We start from the raw sequence: 19,524 nt of genomic DNA on the forward strand, positions 1-19,524 counted from the left end.
AGGGTTACACAGTTAGGAAGTGTCTGAAGTCACTATAATTGTGAATTCAACTGTGGTGGTTTCGTTACCCTTGATGCTGAAAAGAGTTTGCAAATATTTTCCTTCTTTCATCCATTTCTTGGACTCCTTCCATCTTAATCTTCAAATGCCCTCAGGATGACTTTGAACAGGCTTTCCCACCTATTGTTTCTTTTTGTCTTATGAAAAAGCTCCAACAACCAACTTCCACTCTTCTCTGTTTGATTGTACAAATGAAGTTGTTTTTGCTAGGCAAATAAATCAAGTGTTTGCTGGGTCTACTCATTAAGGCAATTGGTTTATTTGGCTTAAACACATGAGATTATTATGCTCTGTGCAGATTCCTCTACTTTCCATATCCCCTTCCTTTTTTTTTTTTTTTTTTTTTTTTTACACATCAGTTTGGAGTCACCATAGAGTTCTTATTTGTATTCCTTCTTTTGATTTTGTATTAATTTTGATCTTTGCTTTAACAAGTCAGTGATCTGACTGTATGTAGTAAGATGATTCAGCCACGACTCCTACGTCAATAATGAGTCATTTCCTGTGGGTTAAAATATAATCAATTTAACTTTTTGGATGTCTTTATTTGTTGTTTGTTTTTCAAGTACCTTCTGTACCTTTCCCACCCCACCACAGTGTTATATAGATAGAAGGTTTCTGTTCAGTACATATACCTTTGACTTGCCTCGTTCCTTCTTATTTATTTATTTTCCATTCTTTACTTCTGTTCTATACTTGTTCTTGTTCATTCTTGTCTAACTGTTGGTGAGTCTTGGTTTTCTTGGCAAAGATATCTGAGCAGGTACTGATCAGGAGCATTTTTCTTTAAGGTGACCCAGTGAGCCTTAGAATGATGTTTTCTTTTTGAATCTGGATGCAAGATAAAACCAATTCTGCTTTTCTTTGCCTTTCAAAAAGAACCTGGGAGTCTTTCTTTTATCTAATTGACACTTCCTTTTGTCTTCTGGTTTGGTTTATGGTAAACAGATCAAGATGGAAGGGGCTATTTCAGTTCCTTCAGTAACATGACCCACTGATAATCGTTGAACAAGAACCCACATTGAGAGTACCAGCAGCTAAGGGATGTATATTTATATACAGTCTAAAAACTAATTCTTTGCTCCTTCTGACCTCTGTTCTACCATTTGGTCACTTTTATTGCAGGAGAAGGGGGCCCCCAAGGTCAGATCTCTTTGTTTCCTGGGTTTTCAGGCTGGAAAAACCCAAAACAAAACAAAAAAACTCAATTCATCACCAATTGGCCAGATTATATATAATGGTCTTCTCCCTACTTACTGAGACTGATCAACTAATAAATTAATCAATGACTCAACCAATCAATCACAAAGCATTTATTAAGTGCCAAGCACCGTTGCTGGAACTGAACTTGAAGCTTTCCCAGCAGGGCAGAACCTGTCAGAACTTGTGTTTTGCTGGCTTGCCTTTGCGCAGGGCACCTGGGCTGCTGCCAAGCCATGATGAGGGAGGCATCCAAATAGGTCTTGGTGGAGGAGTCCTTCCCACCCTCCACCCCAAGGCATGCTTGTTGTCTCTTTGCTCACTGGCCTGTTATATTTATTTGTCCTCCACTTTGATCCCTCTAGTAAAATACCAACTTCTTCAAGTGATAAGCAATAGAAAGCCAACTCTTTGAGGGAGGGGATAGGTTCACTTTCATCCCTATTTCCCCAGCGCTGGGCACACAAGAGATGCTAAAGAAATAAGAATAACTGTATATTTATACTGTGTTTACTACTGATGGCTATCAGGATGGTGGAAGGGAAGGGCTACATTGGGAAACGAAGGTGTAGTAAAAACAGAAGATTCTACTACCAGTTCAAGGATGCCAGGAAACCTTCCTTGCCCACCTGGTAGAAGGGTGCCCCGGAACCCTATGCCCTCCTGGACTTGATTGTGCAAACCAGGGGAGAACCCTTGGGCCTGTTAGAGGGATGCTTTCACAAGCACAGCTAATCTCTCCTTGACTAACAAACAAGCAGATTGGGCTGCTGGTAGCTGGCTGTCACTCAGCCTTCAGGGAAGATTTTCCCATCAGTCTTTAGCAGGTTGTGGACAGGGAGCCAAAAAAAAAAAAAAAGGTCCCTCCCCCCACAGGTGCCGGATAATTTTAGCTCTCTCTGTGCCGGCGCACTCCTTGCTGAGACAGGAGCCACTGCCGGGCCTTTTTATAGACTCTGCGCCTCCTGAAGCGCTGGACAGAGTCCTGTGTCTGGAGTTCTGATCCTGACAGGACACGAGGGAGAGCTGTGACCCAGCAAATCCCTGAGAGGGCCGGGTCCTCTTAGCCTGACCTCCCAGCCTTTGCACTAGGGAGGCAGCCAGGAGTCTGCCACCTGGCAGGTCATTCTGCATCAAGGGATCCGCCCCCTGTATGTTAGGATTGAGGATGGTTATCAGTGGTGGGCAGGTTAACATTTAACAGTCCGGGTGGAGTAGAGTGGAAAGAGTTGTATTTTTAGTTTTAGTCTGAATCATGCACATTTACTCCATGGCTTTCTTAAGTCTAGACAATCAACAAAACAATAAATCAAACCCGAATTTGCTGTGTCGGCCGATTCTTGAGCTTGAAGATGTTTATGGGTACAAACGATACCTAAAGTGGACAAAGGCTGGGTCTCCCCACGACTGGCAGGTCCTCAACCACAAAGATCCAAGCGATGGGCGTTGGGAATCCCCGGAAGTTTCCAGGGGATTTCTGGGTACGTGCTCCCTGGGCTGACTTTCACAGGCTCATTCAGCCTCACTACGTTATTACTACACTAGTAAGTGTCTAAGGTTGGATTTGAATTCCTGACTGCAGAGCTGGAGCTCTATCCACTCTGCCATCTAGCTACCTCCTGAGCTCAAATCTGACCATATGACAAATAATAAATTAAAGTAAAAAATAAAATTACAACACAACATAGATAATGTTAATTTGTGATTTTCAAAGTCAACATGCAGGAATGCATTTCTATTTGAGTTTGACATCATTGTTATAGAGCTCTCTTTGTCTTTCTATATATCTATATATATACATATATAACTATATGTTTGAATATGGGTATGTTTATAAACTTATTTCCAGATTATTCTTTTTTTTTTTAATTTAAATTTTTTGGATTGATATGTTATTTTTATTTCCCAAAGAGAAACCTATCTTTTCCCCAAGCTAATTAGGATGAAAGGGAAGAAACATTTATTAATTACCTGCTATATGCTTGACATTTTGCTAAGCATTTTTTTTCAATTCTCATTTTTTCTTATTAAGACTTTTTATTTTTAAAACCTATGCATGGATAATTTCCAATACTCACCTTTGTGTTCCAAATTTTTTCCCTCCTTTCCCCCACCTCTTCCCCTAGATGGCAAGTAATTCAATATATGTTAAAAATGTGCAATTCTTCTATATATATTTCCATAATTATTGTGCTGCACAAGAAATATCAGATCAAAAAGGAAAAAAATGAGAAAGAAAACAAAATGCAAGCAAACAACAACAAAAATGAAAATACTATGTCCACACTCAGTTTCCACAGTCCTTTCTCTGGGTTTTGCAGATATTTATTTCAGTTGCATTCTCACAATAACACCGGGAGAGAGATACTACTATTATCTCCATTTTACAGCCAAAGAAATTGAGGCAAAGAGGATTAAATGATTTGCCTTGAGTCATGTAGCTAAAAAGTGCCCGAGATTTATTGAGGATAGACTAGAGACAAAAGGAAGCTGAAAGGTTGGGGGATGGGTGGGTAAGAGAAGAGCTGCCTGAAAAATATGCTAGGAAGCATGATAGAAAAATCAGAGAAAGTCTGTAGCTAAATCAGTAAGATGAGTCCTTCTTGACTCCAGGCCCAGTGCTCTATACACTGTACCACCTATCTGCCAGTACTCACAGTGCTTAATAAATGTTTATTGATTGATTGACTGAAGTAAGAAAAGTACACTTTTGGGGGGATGCCACTTTATGATGTTTCCTCGATTGAATTAACTATTTAGTTTACATTTTATAGCTCTTTAGGCTTATTTAAAAAAAAAACTGCCTCTGAAATATTTTAAAAATATAATTCAATCATGATAAAAAAAAAGGAATTAGAGAAAGGTAGAAAATTATTAAAAGAAATAAAATTTTTAAACAAAAAGGGCATTTTGCTATAAATGAATATGCACAATAGTTTTCTATGTTGATAAGTGCAGATGTCACACTGGAGGCATCTGGTTTAAGGGAGTGGACCAAATCAAACAGGGAGATCCACATATCAGTCTATGAGAAATTCAGGTTTGAGTCAGTGAAAGTGGCTTGAGATTACCCCAAGGACCGAGAATGCTTACTACTACAAAGGGATGTATCCTTTGCCCATAATTATTACTGTGCTGGGTCAGGATTTAGGGGCCAAGATTCCAAGACTGTGGCAGAAGCTAAGGTGTGGTCAGCATGTAATGTAATACTCTGAAATTTATACCACGCAGGAAGAGCTTCCAGTAGTGGAAGCCAATTTTTCTAAGTGGTTACCGCCCAGCTTCCACTATCTTTAGAGTCCTAGGGCAGATACCTATTAGGTAATGTGGTGGCTGCTTATCTAACCTCTCCTCCCAGAGGCCAACAATATCAAAAGTTTGTGTGAAACCTACTTATTTTTAAGAATTTAGCAACTCAGATTGCGAGGCGTGAGGTGTACAGGAATAGCAAATAGGCATTTATCAGAAAAATAAAAAAAAAGAGTTTTACTTAACGTGTTTTATTAAAATGAAATGCAAATAATAAAGAGATTTTATGTGTGTGTGTGCAGATATTATTATTAAAAATATTAAGGGTGAGGACTTAGCAATAACCAGATCTGCTTGTGTCCTTATCAAGAAAAGATCAGCCACAGTTGTGAAAAGCTCGTTATTGAGCTTCAAGATCCCATCAGCCTTGGGACTCTACCTGATCCCCCACCCTGTGTCTCTCTGTGAAAGAATGGAGTCGTGGATTCCCAACCCTCCATTTAAGGAAGCTCAGCTCTGAACTTGTCTCCTTTTTCTCCTGGCTTCACTCCTTTGGGACTTTCTTTGATTTTTCTATAATGCTTCCTTAGGATATTTTCCAGGCCCTCTTCTTACCCCCCACCTCTCAGCTTCCTTCAGTAGATTGTAAGATCTCCCTTGGGGCAAAGACCAGTTCTGATCTTTGTCAAATGGAGGGGCTTGAATTTGGGGATCTCTTTTGAAGCTCCTCCCTGGTTCTCATCCATCATGGATGACTCTCAGAAAGGTGTTTTGTGATTTCCCCACCTTGGTGTTCTTCCTGGGGCACATTTTACTACCTGAAAAACCTGAGGGCCAAAAATAGGTGAGCACAAGCTGTGGAATGTCTCCCTACTCCACCCAGGACACCTGGTCAATGACAGGGTATTTCCACACACTGTAAACCTCCCTGACTCAAATAATCTCTGATGGAGGAAAGGAGGCTCTAGCTTGGGTCTTAATAAAGACAATAGAGGTATTCTTTTTAACGGCCTGGGATGCTTTCAGTTTGGACTTTTACCTAATCCTGAGCTAATCCTCCATTTTGGGTTTAATGATATTTGGTACCAGCTAGATTGCCCACACACTGTAATTACACAATTTGTTATATCCTTATGCCCGTTGAGGGCGGGAGAGTCCAGTGTTTGATCATTAACCAGGTTTAGAGAAGTATTCTTTGTTATGCTTGGAACTTCTCATAATTATTTGCCGGTCTTTCACACTGGCTCTTTTTTTTTTTTTTTTTTTTTTTAAATAAGAATATGAAAGTTTGTTTGTTCTTCCAAGATTGAACCATAGCCATGATTTGAGCTTTAGAAATGGTAACATCGACATCTTTCCAGGAAAAAAAAAAAGGCTACTTTCTTTATAACTATCACTGTTTTCTCAAATTAATTGTGTTTGGACAGTATATGGACAGCATATACAATTAAGTAAATGAATGTCCAGAGATTTTGATTATGTATGTAATGCTTTAAAGTTCACAAAGTGTTCTTCTTACAACCCCTGTTATATTCTATTTTGCAAAGATGGAAACAGTCTCAGAGATGCAAATTCACTTGGGCAGGATCATGTGAACTATTAAATGCCAAGTCAACTAGCATTTATTAAACACCTACTATGTGCCAAGCATTGTGCTAAGGACTTTGGATACAAAGAAAGGTTAAAAAAAAAAGTAAAAAATACTTGCTTTACAGGAGTTCAAGATCTAATGAAGAGCTCAAAGTGACAGATCCTGGGCCCAAGCTCCTTTGCTTCTAAATCCTGAGACCAAAATTCCACTTTATCACTTTGCCTAAAACAGAAGGCCTTGTAATCTTGGCCTGTAATATTTATTCAGGTTTGTTTGATGAAGGCATGGAGAGAGACCTTCAATAGAAAGCTGTTACAATTCAATAAAATTGGTTGTTTCAAGTGTTTTTTGGTTCATATATATGTGGAATCCCTTAATGGCCTCCTTGGATTATGCCAGCAGGTCCAGTCTTTTGGGAAATCAATCCTTTCCAGGGGAGGGAGGATTGAAATTAGGCTTTAAAGGGTGGATTTGTTGAATAGAAAGTAACTTCCAAACAGCTTTGACCTTTTTGCAATTATTCTATTTACTAAACTTTTGCTTTTCTATTTTTAATAATAATTTTTCCAAATACACACAAAATCATTTTGAAATTTTTTATTTAAGATCTAGGTATAATTTTCAGCATTCACCCTTGCAAAACCTTGTGTTCTAAATTTTTTCTCCCTCCCTTTCCCCCATCCCCTTCCTTTGACAGTACTCCAGTATATGTTAAATATGTGCAATTATTCTATATATATCTTGCCACAATTACGCTGCACAATAAAAATATGATCAAAAAATAAAATGAGGGGGAAAAAAAGCAAGCAAACAACAAAAAAGGTGAATATACTATGTTGTGATGCACATTCAGTCTCCATGGTGCTCTTTCTGGATACAGATGATTCCTTCCGTCACAAGTCTATTGGAATTGGCCTGAATCACCTGACTGTTGGAAACGAGCCACGTCCATCAGAATTGATCATCATATCATCTTCTTGTTGCCTTGTACAATGACCTCCTGGTTCTGCTCCTTTCACTCAGCATCAGTTCGTGTAAGTCTCTTCAGGCCTTTCTGAAATCATCCCCCTGATAGTTTCTTAGAGAACAATAATATTCCATAACATTCATGTACCATTACTTATTCAGCCACTCCCCCACTAATGGGCATCCAAGTCTCTGGCCACTACAAAGGGCCGCCTCAAACATTTTTGCACATGTGGGTCTCTTTCCCTCCTTTGTGATCTCTTTGGAATATAAATCCAGTAGAAACACTGCTGCATCAAAGGGTATGCAGAGATTGATAACCTTTTGGGCTCTCCAGATTGCGGTCCGAATGGTTGGATCAGTTCACAACTCCACCAACAATGCGTTAGTGTCTCAGTTTTCCCACATGCCCTCCGACATTTATCATCTTTTCCTGTCATCTTATCCAATCGGAGAGGTGTGAAGTGGTACCTCCAAGTTGTCTTAATTTGCATTTCTCTAATCAATAGTTTGTTAAGAGCCATTTTTTAATAGGACTAGAAATAGTTTCAATTTCTTCACCTGAAAATTGTCTGTTGAAATCCAACGCGAATTTATCATTGGAGAATCACTTGTATTTTTATAAATTTGAGTCAATTCTCTTCGTGTTCAACATTCACCTTTGCAAAACCTTAAGGTCCAAATTTTTCTTCTCTACTCCCTCCCTTTCTCCTCCCCAAGAATTATTTGAAAAACAAAGAAAACAAAATTTAGTCAGGACTGTGTGACCCCATGGGGGTTTCCTTGGCAGAGACCCTGGAGTAGTTGGCCCTTACCGTCTCCAGCTCATTTTACAGATAAGCAAACTGAGGCAGACAGGGTCAAGTGCCTTGGTAAGAAGCGTCTTGGGTCTTCTGGCCTCCTGCACGCTACCCACTGGGCCACCCAGCTCCCCTTAGAGCTAGACATTTAGAGTGTAATTATGTGGTGATGGAAGTGCAGCTGGCTTTGTGACTTGTCTCCTCTCGACATACTCCAGCAGTTTCTGGGCAGCCAGAGACCCAACTCCTCTTGCTGCCTGCTAGAGGGGAAAGCGACTACAAAAAGGGAGGGGCAGGGACTCTGGAAAGCCCCAGAGGGCCTGGGGTCCAAGCCATCTCTGATTCTTACCCAAAGATGCCACTTTGGCCCAGACATCTCTGGGGCCTCCATTTCCCCTGCATTGATGGGGGACAGTAAGCGGTGGTGGCCAGTGGCTCCCCCACCCGGAGTCACTTGTGTGACCCTGGCCAAGTCGCTCTGTGTGCCTCAGTTTCCTCATTTGTCAGATGAACTGGAGATGGAATGGCCAGCTACTCCAGCATCTTTGGCGCCCCCCACAAACCCCCCTAACCCAAGGGGATCAGGAAGAGTTGGATATAAACCATCCGGTCCACCTGAGTCCTTTTAGAAAGCTCCCTGAGGCCGGGAGAGGGACTGAGCCGCCCAAGCAGTAACTGATCAACACTTATTGAAACTTACTCCGTTCTAGGCAACGTGCCAAGGTTGGGAGCCAAGCAAAAAGGGGCTGCCCTCAGGGAGCTTCCAGTCTCATTGGCAAAGTGGAGGATGCTCCAATATTTATTTATCATGTATTTATATTCGTTATACATAAACATGTATGAAATAAAAATCCATAAATTGGGGGAAGCGCATAAAATTAGAAGTGGCGGCGGCTGGATTTAAAGGGACAGCACTGGGGGAACGGTGGAGGAGGGGGTGGGGAGAGAAGGGAAGGTGTCAAGCATCATCAGGCTCCGCCACAGGTGCTTACGGCAGGGATAGGAGGGAGGGGTCAAGGGCAGGGGGCGTAACCAGACGGTAAAACCGAAATGCGCATGCTCAATCACTGGGGCCGAGCTCTCGGACTAGTAAGCATTTGTCCTTTGGGACCGGTATCCCCCACTTCACCTTTCGGCTTTTATTTGCGCGACTTCCCCAAGCCTCGCGAGAGTTGGTTGCCCACAGTTAAGATGCCTGGGCATGCGCCTTGCCCTTGAGGGGGAGGCTTCCCATCCCAGAGAAGCATCTTAGAGAGTCTCCCAGGCGCAACTTTCCCTCCCTACCTCCAGAATACCTCTTTTGTAGTGGAACAGGATCGCGTCCCCTGCCGTCACGCTAAGCCCCAGGCCGCAGTCCACTTTCCCTTCCCCAGTCTTCACTGCCCTTAAGCAACATGGCGGCCTGAGCCTCCCGGAGCGCCCCACCCCCACCAGTATGGCGCCCCGGCAGCCCGCCCCACGCCCCGCCCCGCCCTGCCTCTTTTTGCCCACACCCAATAGGGCCCCCGCGGCGTCGATCACGTGGGCCCGGGAGTACGGCGCGGGAGAGGGGCCGGGCGGGCGGGCTAGTGCAGGGTGCGCGCTCCCGCGGCCGGCCGTCCGTCCGTCCCGCTGGTAGGTCTCCGTCAGAGTCACTATGGCGGCCGGGGCCGGGGCCGGGACCGGGGTCGGGGCCGGGGCCGGGACGGGGAGGGCCGGAGGGGCGGCGGAGGGCGCCTGACGGGCCGGGAGGGCGGGCGGCGCCTGACGGCGGCCGGTCGCGGTTCTTGTCGCCCGCAGGTCGGAAAGTTTGGCGGCGGCGCCGCGTGAGCCGGGGCGGGCGGCCGGAGAGGGCCCGCAGGCCAGCGTTCGAGGCGGCGAGAGAGCCGGGAGAAGCGACGACCCCGGGGCCGGCCCGTCGGCGGCCCCCCACGCGCCGCCGCGGACACGCGGGAGCCCAGCCCGGGCCGCCCCCGACGCGCGATGCGCGGCCCCCGCTAGCGCGAGCCCGGCTGGATCGAGGAGCTAGCGAGCCGCCAGGCAGCCCACGAGCGAGCGGGCCCACGGGGAGGGGAGCGTGCTCCATGCGGCAGGGCCGGCGCGGGTCCGGCTCACGGTCCTCGCGGGCTCGCGCGTGAGCGCCCCGAGCGCCTCCCGGAGCAGCCCCGCGTGGATGCAGGACGCCCCCTCCGTGCCGCCCGCCGGGAGTCTCCTCCAATGTGGTTGGAACCCCCGGGTGCTGAGCCCCGGGGGGATGGAGTGAGGGGGGCCCCCCACGCGTGCTCGTGCCGCTGCTGCCGCTGCGGGGCCCCGCGCCCTGGCCATGCCCGGACCATTCCCGCGCTGCTGACCCACGCGGGGCCGATGCTGGCTGGGCTGTGACCGAACCTGCTGCGGGGGGGTGGGCAGGGACACGCGTGGCGTGGCCGCCTCGGACAGACGGCGTGGCTCAGGAGGAGCGCCTCTTCGGACCCGGGCCTGGCTGGAGCGGGCTCCCCGAGCTGTCCTCGATGCCTTCGGCCCTGGCCATCTTCACTTGCCGGCCCAACTCGCACCCGTTCCAGGAGCGCCATGTCTACCTGGACGAGCCCATCAAGATCGGGCGCTCGGTGGCTCGCTGTCGGCCCGCGCAGAACAACGCCACCTTCGACTGCAAGGTGCTGTCCAGGAACCACGCGCTCGTCTGGTTTGACCACAAGACGGGCAAGGTAAGGGTCGCCCACCCGGGAAGGTAAAGGGGCAAGGTGAGGTCAGACCGCTGCCCACTGCGGGTGCGAAGAGGGGCCAGGTGAGGGCTGGACCCTTACCCACTGCGGGTGCAAAGAGGGGCAAGGTGAGGGCTGGACCATTGCCCACTGCGGGTGCAAAGAGGGGCAAGGTGAGGGCTGGACCATTGCTCACTGCGGGTGCAAAGGGACTGGATCAGCACCCACAGCAGAGGGCCAAGATAAGGTTAGACCAGTGCCCTCTGCAAGGAGCAAGTGGGCAAGGGAAGGGCTGCCCCCCCTCCTCACAGCAGGGGCTGGCTGCCTCCCCTCATCTCCAGCAGAGGGGGCCAGGTGAGGGCTGCCCCACCCCCTGGGCAGCAGCCCTCTCAGCAACCTCTCCCCAGGAGACCCAGCGGAACCAAGGACCCCCTTTGGCACAGGCTGGCTCTGAGCCGCACAGGTGCTGTCCACCTGCTGTGCTCTTCGAGGGCATTTCCTCACCCGGGACTGCCTCATAAGCCATCCCAGGTGAACTTGGCTGAAATCAGAATTCCTTCAGCGTCAGCCTGGTGGTTTGTGGGGACTGGGGCTGGAGCTGCAGGCGGGTGGGAGTCGGGAGGAATCGGGCTCCAGCTTTCCTTCTGACACACCCCAGTCACCCAGTTGGGGAAGTGCTTTAACCCCTCTGCCCCGGGCAACCTGATCAGCCTGAAAGTTAGCCGAGCCTCCCTGGCACTGGCAGAGGGAGTTTCCCGGTGGCGTTCTAGAGCCAGTGAGCCGACCCAGGCCTGGAGAATGGAACCGCGGAGCCCCTGGTCCTCGGCCCAGCCGGTTGTCCAAGTCCTGCCCGAGTCTCTCTGGGTTAAGCTACTCTAAGAGGATTTTAAAATCTAGGGCTGGTGTGTTAGGCTCCTTTGCAGTCATTGGAGAAAGAGAAAAGGGAAGAAAGGTCTTTGGGATTCTCTGGGGTTCTCGGGTCCTGAAAGGACGGCATTGCAGAGTCACTGGCTTTTAAAGGCAGGAGCAGAAAGAGCCCTTCGGCGTCCGCGCCCAGGAGTTGGGGGAGAGCGAGGAGCGACGGCCGCATCTCCTAGGAGAATGCCAGCAGGCTGCCTCACCTGGGCAGTGATTTTCCTTGGGTCCTCTCTGAAAGCCGGCCGTTTGTGTGTAGGCCAGACTTCCTGGAACCCAGGGAAGCTTGGAAGTGCTCCTGGGGCCGGGAGAGATCCTCCCTCACCCAGCCGGCTCTTGGCTCCCAGCTCGGAGGAGCAGGCGACCGGGGGCTCCCTGTGAGACATTTTAAACACCGCTTTAAGTTTTGGGGGAGAAATGGTAATCGGTAACATGAAGGAATCCTTTCTAGGACTGTGCAAAGATAATATCCCACTGGCTTAGTGGGAGATGACTAAGACTCTTAACAGAAGTGGGCGGTTTTTGGCATGAGAATTGAGATGACATGTTCAAAATTTGTACTAAACGTGTTCTTGAAAGCTCTTCAACCACAGTTACCTTTTAAAATGAAACAATTGGGCCATTTCGAATATTCTCCCTTTTCCCACTCCCTAAAAGAGGGTAAATAAAAAAAAAACTGGCTGATAGGAGGGTGTTAGTTGCCAGGATGAATCAGTCTGTGGCACTGTGGTTGATCAGGTGGGACTACGTAGAAATAGGGTCATAAATGGTCAGTGGTCATTTGGAAATGTGATTGCATAGGCGAGAGAGACAAGCCTAGCGGCCCTGTCGTGGCCTGATGTTCTTGTGAGAAATCTTCGGATGTTACCTTTGTTTCTCCCTTTGCCCTGACCCCGGAGCCCCCTCGCTCCAGCAGCTTCCAGTGTGGGACAAGTTCTCGGCTTCATTGTGTTTACACCGAGCCACTTAAAAGGGGAAATAGTTTGAATTTCGGTCCTCGTCCCTGCAAGTTCAGAGGACTTTGCGTCATGTCATTGAGACACACTTTAGGGAACTGTCCAGCTTCTTAGGCCGTGCTGGACTTTGCAGAGACAAAAAGAGGTGGAAGGAAATCTCTGGGGCTTAGCGTGTCTTCTGTGAGAGGAGGCAAGTGGAGGGGCCGGTCTTCTCACACCCTGGGCCCATCTTTCCTTGTCTGTAAGCTGAGGCATTGGACTAAACGGCCTTTGAGGTCCCTTCCTGCTCCAGGGTTTATGACCCTGTGGACTTGGGGAAAATGGTAATAAAGACATTAGGACCTGAAGTTATTTTCCCAACCACCCTGGGAGGTAGGGCCTCTTATTATCCCATTTTATAGATGAGAAAACTGAGGTGGAGTTTAAATGATTTGCCCAGGTTTCTGCAACTAGAAGGAGGAATTTGGATTTGAACTTGGGGCTAGTGCTCTATCCACTAGGCCATCCATCTACTTTTCCTTTGCCTGGGTGAGCTTGTGGAAGGCTCTGCCCTGACCCAGGCTCATTTCCATCTCAGGTTTTGAGGTTTGCAGAGTCTCATTTTATTCTTTTAGCAGTCAGAGGAATTGAGCACCTACTGTGTGCCAGGCAGCGTTGCTGGGTACTGATGGCCCCAAAGGAGCCCAAAGGCTGCCCCTCCTCAGGGAGCACCCCGGCGGGTGGGCACGGACCAGGTTTAGCCTGGGGGCACCGAGCAGCCTGGGAGGGAAGGCACCAGCACCAGTGGGGACTTCCTGTGGCCGGGCATTTCAGGGGAACTGGCAGGGAGCCAGGAGTGATGAGGAGAGAGAGATGGAGGCGGTTGGGCTCTGGGGCCCCGGGGGCTGCTGGGGAGGTGGGAACGGGCACTTAGCAAGGGCTCTGGAGGCCAAACTGTATTTTGTCTTTAGTTCTGGAGGCGATAGGGAGATGGGGGCGCTTGGGACCCTCAGTTATCGGCTTGGTGAGGACCCCCAGCTGGTGAGCCTGGGCCCGTGAGAGGATGGTGGGGCCTCCATCAGAACAGAGAGCTCGGGGAGAAGAGCCTGAGATCCCTTCTTGAGATCCCTTCCCAAGAGGCCAAGAGGATTGTCTCATGGAGACAGCCCCATTTTCCAGATGAGGACCTAGAACCATTAAGCTGCCCAGCAGGTTGCCCTCAAAGGTGGCGTGTAGGCCCCCTGGCTCCCTGTCCTCGTCCGTCCGCTGTGGGCTCTTGCCCCACGGACGTGGGTTCCCAGGGCCCGCTTGGAGTTTGGCTTTGCACAGAATGTGCTGAGTTTGTGGGGAATGCTCAGCAAGGAGAAGCCCCCCTGGTCCTGCTGAGAGGCCGGCCCAGGGGCTTCTGTCCAGCCGATGCTCAGAGCCAGGCCAGGGAACCAAGGGGAGGTCAAGCTGGTCTGGGGGCCGGCCATTAGGAGTGCTCTGCCTTTGTGGGGAGGACCAGCGGACGAGGAGACTGCCTTCAGTACCATGCTGTGCCCAGGGGTGGCAGGGCCGTAGAGCATCGGCCGTGAGTTCTTGAGGGGCGCCCAGAAGCCCCCTGGTATCCAGTACCCCCCAAATTAAATCCTGTGCTGAAGGAGCTGCCGCCTTTGTTCTGTTCTATTACTGTTACACACACTGATTTGAGAAGGAAGGGAGAAGAAGGGGGGCTGTACTCCAGGGAGCCGCTGGGAGATGACCAGGAAGGAGCTGGAGGTGGCCTGCCAGCCATAGGCTCTGAGATGGGCAGTGAAGAACCGGGATGGCCGAGGAGGATTCTTGGTGCCAGGCTGAGGAGGGGCAACCACGTGCTAGGGGAGCCAGAGGACCCCCGCAGCCAGATACCCAGGCCTCCTCCAGGTTCCTAGGAGGCTGCTGGTGTCCTTCTGTCCAGACGGAGCTTCTCTGCCCTGTGTAACTAGGTCTTTGGGCAGGGCTGCCTGTGGCGCGTCCATCGTGCCCCCCACGGTGTGCCCACTGTGCCCCCTGTGGACAGGAGTTGTCTGGCTGTGTTTTATGGAGGTGATTCTGGTCATTTTGAGAGATCAGGGAGATACTGGAAACCGAAGAGATGAGGGAGCAGGGGGCAGGAGCCCCTTGAGTGGAAAGAAGAGATTTGGGGGGACGGCCATCACATGGCAACTGAGTAGCTGAATCTAGCTTTGTGGGTGACTCTGGGTTTGTGAACCTGGGGAATGAAGAGGCAGGAGAGGGAGAGTTAAGAGACGGGGGTGGGAGTGGGGGGGAGGGAGGGGCATTTTGAACAGTGGGAGTGGGACAGGCCTGGGCCTCCTGCTGGAGGGGGAGTCATCCGCAAAGTCAGAAGTGACCCCTGGAAGCTGGAAAGTTCTACCTGAGAGGTGCAGAAAAAAGAGGACCCAGGATAGCCTTGGGGAAAGACCCGAGGTGAGGGCGGGGGCAGGGAAATGGTCCAGAGGAAGACTGAGGGGACACTGAGGAAAGAGGAGAATTCTGGGGCCAGAGGTTAAGGAGTTGGGCAATGGGAGGGGGTGACATCACAGGAAGACCAGGTGGAGTCAGTGATCCCCTAGAAACCCCGGGAGTGGGGATGGGGGGGAGCTATTGGTGGCCTTGGTGGGGCAGCTGAGCAAGAGTTTGAATTTTCCTTGACTAGGATGTTCATGCAAGTATGTGGATGGACGGGCATTTGCATTAGATAGGAGTCTGAGAAAATTGAGAATGTTTATCAGGCATAGTAAATGGACAGTTCTGAGAGCCCGGACTCCTTTTTCATTTAATTTTTAATTACATCTCAGGACAGTGAAAAAGAAAATATGAAAACAGAATGAGAGATTCTTTCCTTGTGTTTTGCAGAAGAACCTTGTATGAGTGGGAAAACTTGCTTAATTTTTTTCCCTGTCTAACTGGAGTGCTTTGGTTTTCCCCCAGACTCTCAGAAGGGATAAGCTAGGGATTGGTCCTTTTGTATTGATAGAGGGAACGCCCAAATGAGGGAACTCCCTGCTGGCCCCTTCTTAGCCACTCGGCCTTAAGCTGCCCAGAGCAGACATCAGCCACATCCTCCATGCAGCCCTAAGGAAGCCAGATTGTCAGAGTGCAGTATTTAACAAAATAAAGATCCAGTAAAACGGGGATCCTATTAACAGGGTGGGGGTTTCTCCGTCAGTATGTGGCCTGTAGGGCATCCTCTCGGGTGGAGTAGTGGCTCTGCTTTGACTTGTCTGACCCACTGGCCCGGAAGCGACTTCCTAATCCAGCCTCCTGCCCCAGAGTCTCCAGGAAGGAGAGAAAGGGCGTGAGATTGATGTTCTCGATGGGAATTCCTCCACATTTGTGTCCCCCGAGGAAGAAAGGGGTTGCCTTTAGCTTCTACCCCTTGTTCTCCCCAGAGAAGCCCGGCACTCTCCCTGGAAACAACCCCTGGTCGTTCTGTATAGAGTTTGGGGCCCCAAACAGCCGAGCTCTCATAACAGCCTCACAGGGTCAGACATGTTTCTTAGTATATATAAGATGCCAAGCATTGTGGGTACCGGTCTCGCCTCTGCCCTCTCTGTAACGGGCCGATGAGGACGGTGGTCCCCGACTGGCCGGAAGCTCACGTAGCCTCTGCTCCCATTGCTTCCCACTTCTACCAAAAAGGCCCTGCTTTGGCTAATTCTGTTTTTCCAGGGCCCCAATTAGTCATTAGAATTACTCAGGTGTGTGTAATGTTCCAAGTCGTTTGTCAGCCATGGACATATTCCGCAGCTCTGTGGGGAGGCCAGGGCAGGGACCAGTTCCATTTTACATGTAAGGGCAGAGAACCGGAAGCCCGGGTGACTTGTTCAGAGCCATCCCAAAGTCCAGGTTTTCTGAAGAGGCCTTTCAAGTAGCCCACCAGACTTTCTTTTTAGGGATTATTGCTGACTACACATTGTATAACTTTTTTGGTAAAGTGTCTCAGTTTTCATTAAAATAATTATTTTTTAAAAGAGATGGTTTTGGAATTATAATCTTCAGCTTTTCTAGTGATCTACTATCTTGTGATCTAAACCATGGCTTTGTAGACATGATCAAAATGTCATATGATGGAATTACAGAGACTCCGTTAATTGTTTCTGGGTCAGCTTACATTTTTGGCTGATGCTGTTGCCCCTTTTAGAGGTAGCTGGAGGCTCCTTTTCTTCCTTGGCATGCATTTCAGCAACTGAACTAGATTTGGGGGCATGTACATATGAAATGAGACATTGACAGTTTTTTAATCTTTAAAATGAAAACTTTGAAAAATGTAGTTTATACAGCAGTGCATAGAGTGTCAGGCATGAAATCAGGAAGATCAGAGTTCAAATCTTATCTCAGACACTTAGGAGCTGTGTGACCCTGGTCAAGTCACTCAACCCTTATATTTACTCAGTTCCTCTTTTGTGAAATAGGGACACCCTGGAGGGGAAATGGCCAAGAAAACCCCAAGGACAAGTCCATGGGATCATGTAGAGTTAGCTACAACTGAACAATCACTATTACACATAAGCTTTAGAGTATGGTATTAGTTTTTTGTTGCTCTAAAAGGTTGATTGTCAAATATACCCTTTTTGGTTTAGACTTGGTATTGAAAACATCGCTCGATGTGAAAAGATTGAACTATTTTTAGGTTCCTTTATGCAGATACTTTGCATTTGTAACTGTATATTGCGGCTTTTGATACTTAATGGTTATAACTTATAGGTGCCATATTTTACTATATTCTGCAGGTTCTGTGTGAGGAAGAGTGCTGGACAGGCTAAGATTTAGAAAATTGGTTTCTAGTCTCCTGTGTCACAGGCTAGCTATGTGACCTTGAGCAAGGAACCTGTCTTCAGTTTCTGCACATTTAAAGTTCTTATCAATTATAACATTGCATGAGTCTATGATTAAAAAAAAACCCTGATATTTTATTTGTCAAATTATTTATTTAAATAATTTATTTAAAGTCACATTGGTTGTGTAGAATTCCTTTCTGTATGTTGTATTAGAAGAATTCAGCATGTTTCTATGTGAAATTTTTCCATTGTAGGTTAGAAAAATGGGTAAATATGCTGAGTTTTTTTAAATTTAATACACATTTTAAAATGCTCCCTTTATTTGGTGAGAAAACTGTTCATTCCCTGTGATTCTGTGAGATAGGCAAACATCTCGAGTATGTCACACACACAGAGTAAATTGCCATTGACATAAAAAACAGTCCTAACAGCCCTTTTGTGGTAGCAAAGAACTGGAAATAAGGACATATTCTGTTAGGGAATGTGTTTCTGAACATGCCAGGAAAAATGAAGGTTACAAAGAATCGAGAGAAACAGAAAGTCCTTCAGTAAACCAAGACAAAGTGAAGTTAGCAAAACCAGGAAAACAACACACGAAAGCCTAGAAGGGATGAGAAAGAGAGAAGAATCGAACCTCGGATTTGCCTTTATACACATGGCGACCCTGTCCAGTGTGGATTGCTTTGCTTGTCTTTGGTCCTGCCTCCTCCTGCCTGATTTCCTCTTACTTCATGCTATGAGTGCAGCCTTACAAGGGGACTGTGACAGTTGGGTCCAGACATAGGAGTTCTGTTCCTGTTGCCGGTGACGAGATGTTTTCAGTGATCCTTAGTGTACTTGGGTGTGTGAGTGCTCGGGAGGTGACTGGATCTCCCACCAGCTCGTGTGGGTTTGTTCTCAGCGGCGTCTCACTATTTCTGAAGCTGCACTCTCTCTGCCTTCTTGTTTCAGTATCTTTGGCTTTCTTCACATTTGACTAAGAAATTGTGATGGTATCTTCTTTACTTCTCCCATTTTTGTTCCCGCTTTTCAGAATTAACAGATTAGCTTAGAGAGGATTCATCAGAGTAGCCAGCTCCTTTTCCATATTCTCTTTGCTTCTCATTCCATATGGACTTTGACCTTCGTTCTAGCCAGGCTTTGACTCTGTTGGACTGACAGCCGATTCTAAGGTTAAGTCATTCTGCCAATTTATGATGTTTGAGACCCATCATTTTGAACATCTTTTTGAAATACTTTTTTTAATTATAGCTTTTTAATTTTCCAAATACACGTGAAAATGATTTTCAACATTCACCCCTGCAAAATCTTTATTCCAAATTTTTCGTTCTCTCTTTTCTCCTCCTCTCTCCCCTAGACAACAAGCAATCCAGTATAGGTTAAATATGTGCGATTCTTCTAAAGCTATTTCCATATTTAAAATGCTGTACACAAAAAATCTGATCAAAAAGGAAAAAAGAAAACACAAGAAAGGAAAAAAACCAAGCAAACAAACAACAACAAAAAAGGTTGCAGATACTCTGCTTTGATCCACATTTGGTCTCCATAGTTCTCTCTTTGGATGTGAATGGCACTTTCCATCACAAATCTATTGAAATTGCCTTGAATCACCTCATTGTTGAAGATAGCCACGTCCATCAGAGTGGATCATATAATCTTGCTGTTGCTGTGTACTGTGATCTCTTAGCTCTGCTCACTTCCCTTGGCATGAGTTAGGTAAATTTTTCCAGGTCTTTCTGAAATCATCCTGCTGATCATTTTCCCATTCTTTGCCACTACAAAAAGGGCTGCTACAAACATTTTTGCACATGTGGATCCCTTTCCCTCTTTTATGATCTCTTTGGTATACAGACTCAATAGTGAATCCTTTGAGTATAGTTTCAACTTGTTCTGCATAATGGTTAGATCAGTTCACAACTCCATCAGCAATGTATTAGTGTCCCAGCTTTCCCACATCCCTTCAACATTTCTCATTATCTTTTCCTGTCATCTTGGCCAATCTGAAGTGGTACCTCAGAGTTGTCTTAATTTGCATTTCCTAATCAATAGTGATTTAAAGAACTTTTTGAAATTCTTCTTGAAGAAAATATTCACGATGGGAGAATTTAGGATAGCTTATAAATCTTTGGTATTAATCAATTCTTCATCCTGTCATGTTTTCTAATACAATTTTTGCAATTTTCTTTTGCCCTTAGCTGTATATTTAAACAACTGATAATATTGCATTCCTCTACTGTAATGTTTTATTTCACATTTATATTCCCAGCCCCAATACAATGCCTGGGACCCTTAATAAATGCTTGTTGGATGATAGATTTT

The 19,524-nt window shown here is 47.2% G+C and overlaps 1 protein-coding gene across 11 annotated transcripts in view; it reads left to right on the plus strand.

The window, feature by feature from the left end:
- Positions 1 to 10,251: 10,251 nt before the first annotated feature.
- The window catches only part of SLMAP (sarcolemma associated protein), a 125,927-nt gene continuing 116,654 nt past the window's right edge, over positions 10,252 to 19,524 (plus strand). For all 11 annotated transcript variants that reach the window (XM_051979533.1, XM_051979579.1, XM_051979570.1 and 8 more), the window contains exon 1: positions 10,252 to 10,553. In XM_051979533.1, the coding sequence (XP_051835493.1) occupies positions 10,356 to 10,553 (198 nt within the window). In that variant the 5' untranslated portion in view covers positions 10,252 to 10,355. The remainder of the gene's footprint in view (positions 10,554 to 19,524) is intronic.

Source organism: Antechinus flavipes, chromosome 1 (genome assembly GCF_016432865.1).
Source record: "Antechinus flavipes isolate AdamAnt ecotype Samford, QLD, Australia chromosome 1, AdamAnt_v2, whole genome shotgun sequence".
Lineage (NCBI taxonomy): Eukaryota > Metazoa > Chordata > Mammalia > Dasyuromorphia > Dasyuridae > Antechinus > Antechinus flavipes.